The sequence below is a fragment of the Diabrotica virgifera genome, chromosome 3 (assembly GCF_917563875.1).
Source record: "Diabrotica virgifera virgifera chromosome 3, PGI_DIABVI_V3a".
NCBI lineage: Eukaryota > Metazoa > Arthropoda > Insecta > Coleoptera > Chrysomelidae > Diabrotica > Diabrotica virgifera.
In genome coordinates, this window is record NC_065445.1 from 271,587,828 (window position 1) to 271,599,294 (window position 11,467).

At 32.8% G+C, this 11,467-nt stretch overlaps 1 protein-coding gene across 1 annotated transcript; it reads left to right on the forward strand.

Moving 5' to 3' along the window:
• The first annotated feature begins 522 nt into the window (after window positions 1-522).
• LOC126882441 (uncharacterized) lies at window positions 523-7,705 on the forward strand. The gene is made up of 2 exons (XM_050647404.1): window positions 523-1,490; window positions 7,487-7,705. The coding sequence occupies exons 1-2, from the start codon at window positions 1,146-1,148 to the stop codon at window positions 7,664-7,666; spliced, it is 525 nt and encodes a 174-aa protein (XP_050503361.1). The 5' UTR covers window positions 523-1,145; the 3' UTR covers window positions 7,667-7,705.
• Window positions 7,706-11,467: the final 3,762 nt, after the last annotated feature.

Below are 11,467 nucleotides of genomic sequence, written 5' to 3' on the forward strand. Positions count from 1 at the left end.
TATTGTCCTGTAATTACCTTTGTAGAAAAAATATTGTATGATATGCGTGTTAAAAAGTACATTTTTGAGGCACTCATGTGAATTGCAGAACTCGCTTCGCTCATTCTGCAATCTTTCACATGCGTGCCTTAAACGTGTAGTTTTAACACTTATATCATAAATAACTACTAAACTGTTTGAGCAATTGCTTTGAAATTTAAATAGTGATTTATGATATAAGTGTTAAAAGTACACGTTTAAGGCACGCATGTGAAAGTTTGCAGAATGAGCGAAAGCGAGTTCTGCAATTCACATGAGTGCCTTAAAAATGTACGTTTTAACACGCATATCATACAATATTTTTTCTACAAACGTAATTACAGGACAATATCTACAAAAACTTTTACTTGAACTTGACTGACATTCCATTTTTATATTTTTTTGACATTACATCAAAATGGCCTATACGGTCAATACGAACTGCAGTGTCTTGAAAATTTTAAAGCAGTAGTGCCTTAAGTAGCATTTTTAACGCTCGTATGGAGTGCTAAAAATTGCATTTTTAACACGGTTGTAGAAAAATATAATTTAAGCACAAGAAGTCTTAGCAGTCCGTGTAATAAGGTTCTAAGTTAATTTTTACATAAGTTATGAACATTTATAAAATCTCACAATTTATGAATTATTTTGCAATTTTCTAAGCAACAAATAAGGATAGACATATTCAGCGAACGCCATATTGAAGTTTTTTATATGATTTATGAGTTTCTTATTCTCAAATTTGTTTAGAATGCTTAAATTTTTGGTAATAGACGAAAAAGCGAAAATTTACCGTTTTTTGATTTTCGTTTGTTTATAACTATATATATCATCAAAATCGGCTGCAGAAAACATAAAGGTTATTAATATAGATGTCCATACTACTCAAAAAATTTGGTTTCGGCCGGGCCTGGAGGAGATGTGTCACGGAAAAAATCTTATTTCTCTGGGCTATGTACTATCAGTCTTAGCATTTCAGATCGCTGTCTCCTCATTAGGTGTCCCAGATGTGCTAACTTTCTTATTTTTATTCTGATATTTGTTGTCCCATACTCTCCAGGGATATGATTTTGACATTTTATAAACGTCATTTATTAGAGTTGTATTATTAACGAATTTAAATTATTATGAAAATACGAAAAGTGCCGAATTTGTGTACATATTATTTTACCGACCAGAAAGTTTTGGCTGGTACTAAACGATTTAGTCAAGATACTTCTAGTACACCCACCATCACAGAAAAACTCCAAACACATACCAAAAAGGATAATAAATTCGAAGTTTCTTCGAGCGAAATCAAAGAGGATACCAAAAAGGAAAATAAATCCGAATTTTCTTCGAGCTATGGTCAAAAACATAATTTAGTGGTGTTTAAACAGTTACCGTTGCATCACTACGATAAATTGGACAGTGGAAAAGGACGTAAAGATCCTCTGGAACATGTAACAGGATTGTCAGAAAAGGTTTTCAAAGTAAGTTAATCCTTTATACTGTTTTTCCATATTTACATATTTTTATTGCTTCTTCCAGGTGCTTTGTTTTGTGCTTCCAGGTTTGTTTATTTAGTGCTAATTAGAAAAGCATCAGTTATCAATAACAAACTTGAATTATCTCTCTTCTTCTCTTTCTCTTTCTCTTTCTCTCTCTTTCTCTCTCTCTCTCTCTCTTTGTATCTTTCTCTTTCTGTCTGTCTCTCTTTATCTATCTTTAGTCCTAACTCTGGTGTACTATTTTCAAGAAGGGCTGTGGCATCGGCAAAACGTAGTAGACGGGGCTGTATCGTCGCGCCCGCTAGCGAAATTACTCCGATTCAATTTTTTTGCACAAAATTACTCAAAAAGTGGTCCTTGTAACATATCCACAGGGTGCCGTGGTCGAAAAATTGTTTAAACAATTTTTTTTAAACAAATTCACAAAAATAATTTTTTCATTTCGCACAATATTTTTTTAGATAACCTGGGCCATTCTAAGCAAAAAAGGCCTTTTGTCATTTTTCTCTAAAATTGATTGTTGTCGAGTTATATGCGATTAAAATATTTAAAAATGAGAAAATGGCCATTTTCAAGGCTTAATAACTCGATTAAAAATTATTATTATGAAATTCAAAAAGTGACCAAATTAAGTTTAAATTCCCTTCTTCTAGGTCCTGAAGAGATTTTTGTCATTATTTTATTACAAAGCTGCTATTTTTAATTATTAACAATTAGCGCTATAGTCCAACTGTATCGTCGCCCCCGTTAGCGAAACTATTATTTCGATTAGATTTGTTTGCACAAACTTACTCAAAAAGAGGTCCTTATAACACATTCACAGGGTGCCGGGCGGTGCATGCCGTGGTCGAAAAATTGTTTAAACAATTTTTTTTAAACAAATTCACAAAAATATTTTTTTTATTGCGAACGATTTTTTTAGATAATCTGGGTTATTCTGAACAAAAAAGGTCTCTTTTTTTCTCTAAAATTGATTGTTGTCGAGTTATATGGCCATTTTCGCATTTTTCAAATTTTAAATCGCGTATTACTCGACAACTATCAATTTTAGAGAAAAATCACAAGAGACTTTTTTTGCTCAGAATGTCCCAAATTATCTAAAAAAATTGTTAGAAGTAAAAAAATTATTTTTGTGAATTTGTTTAAAAAAATTGTTTAAACAATTTTTCGACCACGGCACCGTCCGGCACCTTGTGGATATGTTATAAGGACCTCTTTTTGAGTAAGTTTGTGCAAAAAAATCGAATCGGAATAATTTCACTAACGGGGACGACAATACATCCTGGACTATATCGCAAATTGTTAATAATTAAAAATAACAGCTTTGTAATAAAATAATGACAAAAATCTCTTCAGGCCCTTGAAGAAGGGGTTTGTAACTTGATTTGGTCACTTTTTGAATTTCATAATAATAATTTTTAATCGAGTTATTAAGCGTTGAAAATGGCCATTTTCGCATTTTTCAAATTTTTAATCGCATATAACTCGACAACAATCAATTTTAGAAAAAAATGATAAAAGATCTTTTTGGCTCAGAATGACCCAGATTTTTAAAAAAAATTGTTAGAAATTAAAAAATTATTTTTGTGAATTTGTTTAAAAAAAAAATTGTTTAAACAATTTTTCGACCACGGCACCGCCTGGCACCCTGTGGATATGTTATAAGGGCCTCTTTTTGAGTAAGATGCATCCGGTCTATAGATTGTTTATTTGACGGCCATTTATTGAGATGCCCTTTTCCCATCCTTCAAGTGCTCTTCTCATAATATGCTCCCCATAATATATAAAATAATTGTGGAAACGATAGACTAGCAAAACGCTTTAATATTAACACTATATGGCGTAATCGATACATTAACTGTGAGATAGAATCAAGAATCTGTAAGGCCAGTATAAGACCACTAATGACGTACGCGTCTGAAAGAAGACACGATACAGCCACAACACGGACAATGCTGGAAGCAGCAGAAATGAGAAAATTCAGAAGAATTACAGGAAACACGCTGAGAGACCGAATAAGAACAGGGTATAAACGAATGGACACTAAATAAAAAAGAACGAAAGAATCACATCAGTAGAACGACAGACACAAGAGTCATTAAAATAGCAAGAGGCAAATCAACAAGTGGTAGAACAAGTATCGGTCGACTGAGTAAGAAATAGAGTTACAATCTTTTATAGAGGCAACATCTATCTTTTCCTTCTTGCTGTGCCTATCCGTGACGAATGTTGGCGATCATCATGGCAATCTCCACTTTATCTGCAACAACGCGAAAAAGCTGCACAGATGTTGTGTTGAACCATGTTCTGAGGTTCTTTAACGAGGATGTTCTTCTTCTTCCTGGACCTTGCTTTCCAAATATTTTTCCTTGTAGGAGGGCATATCTGGATTCATTTCGCATAATGTGTCCAAAGTATTCCAACTTTCGAGATTTGATGGTGGTTAGTACCTCTATTCTTCCCCATTCTTCTAAGGACCTCCTCATTTGTGACCCGATCAGTCCATGGGATTTTAAGAATTCTCCGATTGTAACCTCGATGTAACGTGATCCCACATTTCAAATGCTTCCAATTTTAAGCACATATCTTCGTTAAAGTATTCAACACCATAAAAAAGGACAGAGAAGACGTAGCATATCAGCATTCTTACTTTTATACCAAGAAAAAGGTTGTGGGTCTTGAAAAAGGCCTCCATACGGTTGAAGGTTGATCTAGATCTTTCGATGCGCGCTCTTATCTCTTGGTTGTTGGTCCATTCTTTATTATGGTGCCGAGGTAGTTGTAGTGCCTCACACTTTCTACAGGGTTTTGGTTGATGTAGAGTTGACCTTTGCTTATCTCTTTTTGCTAATGAAAACCTGCCTATGAGCAAGCAAAATTGTTGATATAAAGGAAGAAGAAGCAAAAGAATAACATTTTTAAAGGTGAATGTCTATTCCATCTTCATTTTTCTTCATCAACTATAAAGTTTTTAAACTTTAGTTTAACATTTTTACCCTTTTTTCTGAGTTCCTTTTATTTTCCTTTGAATATTTTTCCATTATTTAAATTTCTTCGAATGTGATGTCATCATTTATGAACACTTTCTTTTTCTTGACAATTGTATCTTGGGCTTTTCTTAGCCTTTCATTGAGTATTTTAACTGGCCGTAGTGACTCTCTGCTTTTAATTGTCTTGGTGCTTTACTGATTTCTTCAAACTTTACGTTAATACTTACATGTGGAATTAAATGGATCTCTGCTATTAACCTTGCATTGATCTTCTTTAAATAAGTATCTTGTAGACCAGGGTAATAAGCTAGAAATAGACCATGTTCGAGATACTCAAAGATCCAGGTAGCTGACTACTTTTGTAGTTATTGTATACCTATAGGATGAAAACCTACCTGTTTCCTGCCTAGACTTCGCGTCCGTTTTTTAATTATTAACAATTTAGTGCAAAAATCGCGATTTTTCTATTTTTTGCACCCCATTTAAAAGCTAAATAGTTGACATAAAATTACAAAATTAAATTTTTTAGAAAATTGAAAAACCTTCAAAATGCCGTATTTTGAAAGCTAAAAAGTTAATTTGTTGCTACGCAAACTGCAAAATAAGTGAAAATAGTTATTTGTTGACAACTTTTACTAAAACTAACCTAGAGCTTTAATGTTTCACCCAAAGTTAGGCTACGGCTCCACGGGCGAGAAATTGACGCTAGCAGTAGCAGTAAAATGAACATAAGGTTCCGCGGAACGGAATGGGAATAGCCGAACTGAACCGACTACACACAAGTCCTGTAGTCGGTACAGTTCGGCTATTCCTTTTCCGTTCCGCGGAACCTTAAGTTCATTTTACTGCTACTGCTAGCGTCAATTTCTCGCCCGTGGAGCCGTAGCCTTAGGCATTGGGGTACTTAACAAACCCTCAAAATTTGAGCCCAATCCATTAATTAGTTTAAGAGTTATTCTAATTGTTTATCCCAGAGACCTTTATTTGCAATAACATAAGACAGAAAAGAATGAAGAAAGGGCAATTCTGAGTATGCTAAATTAAAGTAGAAAACCGATACTATCAAAATGTACTAAAAAACGATAAAAAGATTATCTAATATAGTCAAAAATCCTAATGCCAAATTTGTGAAATGTTGTAGTTTAAAAACATTTAGAATAACTTTAAAAATATTGTCTGTAGAAAAAGTCATTTTACATATTAGAAAAGCTGGTATTTTATACGAATTCTTAAAAATGTAGTTTAATTGGTGACTAGTCATGGTAAGTGAAGGGGGAGCTGGGAGCCGACAAATGCACGAGTTCAAAAACTATAAAAAGCAACTTAAAACTACTATCATTTTCTATATCTCGGGATCTACTGAATATTTTGATCGTTCTTTTTTAATTTGTATGTAATTTTTCTGTACCTTACAAATATGCAATTTGTCTAGACATTTATTGATTAATAAACAGTCTAATTTGTTTAAACAATTTTCGAAAAAATTATTTTTTCCCAAAAATCCATGATTTTAATCATACTATCCCTATTAATCATTTAAGGTATACTTTAATAAATAAATTATCTGCAATAAATAATTATCTAATAAAAATCATTTATTTATTAAAGTGTACTTTAACTTTTTCTGTGATCATTAATGATACTATGATTAAAAAAATATATTTTTGTAAAAAATATATTTTTTCAAGAATAATTTAAACAAATTAGACTGTTTATTAATTAATAAATTTAAAAACAAATTTATAAACAAATTGCATATTTGTAATGTACGTAAAAATTCAATACCAATTAAAAAAAGAAAGATCAAAATCCATTGAGTTGATCCGGAGATACAGCAAATTATATTAGTTTGAAATTGCTTTTCGGTATTTTAACTCGCTGGATTTGTAGATTCCCCCTAGTAATCGTTTGCACTACATTTTTTAAAAATTGTAGAGGATGCTGTAAAGATATAATGTTTGTGCAAATTTTTTAAGAAAAAATAAAAATCCCATTCTTTAAAATGGCATTAATGAGATTTCTTAATTATTATAAACAAATTCGCTGTTAATTAACATATGGCTAACTTTGTCCCAAATGAGCCCAGGCTAAATTTTTTTATTTGATAATTCGTGTTAAAATACTATCTTTTCGAATATATAAAAATATTGTTTCTACGGACAAAATTTTTAAAGTTATTGTAAATGTTTATAAACTACAAAATTTTAAAAATTTGGCATTAGGATTTTTGACTATGTTAATTATTTTTTTTATGTTTTTTTAATACCTTTTGATACTATCACTCTTCTACTTTCTTTTGGCATACTCAGAATTGCACTATCTTCATTATTTTCTGTCTTATCTTATTGCAAAATAAAAGTCTATGGGATAAACAAATAGAATAACTCTTAAACGAATTAATGGATCGGTCTCAAATTCTGAGGGTTTGTTAAGTCCCCAATGTCCAACTTTGCGTAAAATACTAAAGTTCTAAGGTAGTATTAGTAAAAGTTATTAACAAATAACGATTTTCACTTATTTTGCAGTTTGCGTAGCAAAAAATTAACTTTTTAACTTTTAAAAATCAGCATTTTGAAGGTTTTTCAATGTTCTAAAAAACTGAATTTTGTAATTTTATGTCAACTATTTAGTTTTTGAATGAGGTGCAAAAAATCGAAGAAGTCGCGATATTTGCACTAAATTGTTAATAATTAAAAAACGGACGCGAACTCTAGGCAGGAAACAGGTAGGTTTTCTTCCTATAGGTCTACCATAACTAAAAAAGTAGTCAGCTACCTGGATCTTTGAGTGCCCCAAAAAATCCTAATTACCCTAGACTCCTAGACTATTGGATGTTCTGTCCATATAACTTTACTTCTGTAAGCAGTTAAAACTATTTCATTTATTCGATTTATTATCAATTTATACTCTATGTTGATTCTTGATCCCTCTTTTCTGTTGCACGATTTGATAGTTTACTTCTTGATATACATTTATTCCTTTTTTTAGGTTCCAGATGAACCTGTTGGACCTGGAGCTGCCAAAAATGCAATTTACAAAAATCCCGAGTACTTTTGTACTCACAAATATAGTTTCTATAACGCAAAGCTGGAATTGGCTAAGTATCGTCTTCCACAGCCTTCAACAAAAGTTCCGTATTTTCACGAACTCTGTCCAATAAAAAAATAAGTTTCATTCATTTCGCAATATACCTAAACGTCATATGTTTTTCAGTTTTTAATTTTATGTCCCATTTAAGATATTTTATGGCAAACAATTATTATTGATGTTATTATAAATGTTAACAATGTTTTTGTTGCTAAGCGTTTATATGCGGATACCTAAATAATAAGACTCTTTTCTACACTGATTGACAAAAGAAACCCAAAATTGATGACTTTTGAAATTAGCCAAAATTAGTAAAGACGTAAAGCCATAAAGACAAACAATATGGACTTGAAAGCTGGACATTGAAGCAAGAACACATAAATAAACTACAGTCATTTGAAAAAAATGTGGTGTTACAAAAAAATGCTTAGAACAGCATGGACAAAGAAGAAAACGAACACGGAAGTATTGCGAGAACTGGACAAAGAATAAGAAACACAATCACAATAAAAATAAGAAAGTTGTAATATCTGGGACACAGAATGCTAGAAACAGCAGAGATGAAAACATTGCGAAAAGTCGATTGTAAGACGCTGTGGAATAGAGCTAGAAGTGCAGATATACGAAGCAGATGCAAGGTGGACAACATTAATAACTGGGTAAGAAACAGAAGAAAAGAATGAAATGACCACATAAGCCGAATGACAACAAATAGAGTAGTAAGGACAGCGAGAGACGGTTCCCCAATAGGAAGACGATCAGTGGGAAGACCACGAAAAGGATGGAATGACAACTTACTGGAGGCACATTGAAAAACAGCCAGAGTAATGTCTATATAAAAAGAAGAAGAAAAAGAAGAAGAAGAAGAAGAAGAAGAAGAAGAAGAAGAAGAAGAAGTATTGATTTCAGAATCCATCGGAATAATGTTCTTCGAAAACAGTCGTCTTTTCTATAAATACTTTCTTCATAACTTTGGCTTCCTTTGCGATTTCCACTTTATCGTTTTCTTCAAGTTTTTCCTATTTCGGTTTGTCTGTGGCAATTCTATTCTTCCCACGCTTTCGGCCACCCTTAGTCAATTTCCTTGGCTTGGCTTTTGGGAACGGATTCAGTTGTTCTAGGGAAACTAACGACTCGATGTACGAATTAGTGTCCAAGTCTTTGCTAAACAACTAATTTTGATGGAAGGATCCACGGCAGTAGTGTCTCTGCCTACTACTTCAGATATCGATTCAATAGTTTCCGAGGAATATCTAGGAACAAGAGGGTTCGAAGAAGAATATGGACGATCTGATACCGCAGATTAGGGAAAATCGTGGACTTGAAAACTGTTTCTATCAAATGGTGAGATACCATATTTCAGGAAACCTGATTTCACATTTTAAGGAGTGGCAACTCCATCCCAAGCTTTGGAAGATAGCTCAGGAACTGCGTAAATTGATAGAGTTTCATTGGAACGGACCAACATTGATTAATGAGATGTCTACTTAACTGCAGTATTTTTTAAACGGGCCAAACACGCAATGGTCTAAGGATTGTAAGTGGTTGTAAGTGTGCGGCGGATGTGTTAAAATTACGATCCCATTGTCTCGGTAGCAGTGGCGGCTTTTGGGGGTAGGCAGGATAGGCCGGGCCTACCCAATAATTTTAAGAGCTTTAAAATAGAAAAAGACATTCAAAAATTATGTTAAAGCATGTAAATAACTTTTCAATGTACTAAATCACTCAATACATTAGCGTCCGTTAAGACAACTTTGTTATTACCAAATTCACAGAAAGCATCGAATCGTATTCAGGCATTTTAAATATCATAAATAGGCCCGCTCGGAGCTGGCCGACTCCGCTCACATACGATCTCCGTACAAAAAGCGTTCGAAGTGAAGCAGTTTGCCGGACAACGATTTTTATATTGTCGTGTTATGCCTGGTATATAGGCCCGATTCAAACTGGCCTTCGCTCACTTCGCCGTGCCTCGTTGCTACTTGTAACATTATCGAATTGTAACGGACAAATTTGCACAAAGCAAAGAGAGAAGAATAAACCTGCTCTATAAATAATAAACTATGTAAACTATTTGTATATTTTAGTTCATAATTTGATTTAGTTTTAAAAATATAATTAAATGTAAATCTATTACAGTTAAAATACCTTCTAAGTATTTTTATAGTGTGGGAAATAGAGGTTGAACTTCGCAAAATGGACACAAGTCCGGTTTTATTTTACTTCTGGTATATCAAGGGGAGCTTATTATGAGACTAACTTTTTCTTAAAAAATTTCGCCGCGGAACCCCCATTTCATCCCTTTAAAGGGGGTAATTTGTGGTTTTTGCGAAACGTAGCCCTTCCTGTACGTTTTGCAAAAAATTGACTTAATAGTAAAATGAAGAGGACTATATTTCCTACCATTTATTTCCCGACAGCATATGTCTATCACCCACCGTTTAGCGGGAGTGGCGCCCCAAAGTTGACAAATTTTTAAAAAAGATATTTTAAAAAAAATGTAATGAACTGTAATGAAAATTAAGAAGAAACCCTAGGGAAATTAATCACAAGTAAGTGGCTGATTTTTTGGTATAGGTTTCATTTAAGAGGAATTGCCCATTTTTTAATTACGGGGTGTTACATTTTAAAAAACCCCTTTTTATACCATCTGAACCGCCTCTGCTCTTTATTAAAATGCTTCATATATCATTTTGTGCACGTTCTTATTATTACCCATGTATGGACAACAAAAGCGATTTCTTAATGCAACCCCTGTAACCAAAAAATAAATAAAGGGGGGTTGAAAAAAAATTTCCTACACTATTATACATAACAATAAATTTATATTTGCATATTATGTATTATTATACATTATACGTAGCTATATTTAATTTGCTGGCTTGGCCTACCCAAAATTTTACCCCACCAGCCGCCACTGCTCGGTAGAAATTAACACCTTCCAGATTAAGACAAGACTGTCATGATGAAGCACCTGATGATAGGTAATCAGTAAAAAGAACATAAGTACATAGATAATGGTTGTCTAGTGTATTTTATAGTATTTTCAAAAAAAAACCATGGACAAAAAGCCATTTGACAGTGTTTTATTAGATACTGTCTCTCTCAATACCAAATAAAGTTTACTTGAATTTACAACCATTATTTATTTAGTAATTTTCGTCAAGGTTCCATTTTAAAAATTGCCTAGTTTTTTCATTCTACAACAAAGTAATATTGAAATTGATATTATCTTAGTATAAATATGTTTTTTATAGGCTCCCCGAATGTGAGGCGCATATATTTCGCCTGACAGAATTAGGCCGTTCTCATTTTTTATCGAATTGAATTAAGTCGAGGCCCATATTTCTCTGGAGATTAATACATTTGGTGATATATCCAGAGTAGTCTTTTAAATCGAGTCGAAAAAGCTATTTTAAACAGAAAGAATTATTGATCACACACTTCAATCACAATTTTATTGATAGGAGGCATTAGGATTTGATGTCGCTGCAATGTTAATTGAAAATAGAAATCTTTTTTAAACATAAATATTACTTGAAGCTTCAATAACTTTATTGAATGAAATGGTCACTCATAAAGATTTATTTGGGAAATATTTCGTAGTCAGTTTAGAAACCTCATAGTTATGTGTAGACTTGGCCTAAATATTAAAATAAAAAAATTGGAAAATATCTACATAAAGGTGCACTCATTACCATTACCGCATTAGGAAAATATGCTGATAAGCCTGGATCCCGCGTACCACAAAAAAGTTGATTAATAGCAACCTGAAAATTTGTTAACAGCTTAACGGTGTCTAATCGGACAAACTTTGATGTATGGGAACACTGGAACAGGAAAGTTTTAATTGTGGACCAGGTTACAGGTTTCGAACGTCAC

Excerpts from the sequence above, each read along its gene's own strand:
- LOC126882441 (XM_050647404.1), top strand. The coding sequence starts at position 1,146 with ATGAAAATACGAAAAGTGCCGAATTTGTGTACATATTATTTTACCGAC. Across the intron at positions 1,491-7,486 it reads TGTCAGAAAAGGTTTTCAAA|GTTCCAGATGAACCTGTTGG; the intron begins GTAAGTTAATCC and ends TCCTTTTTTTAG.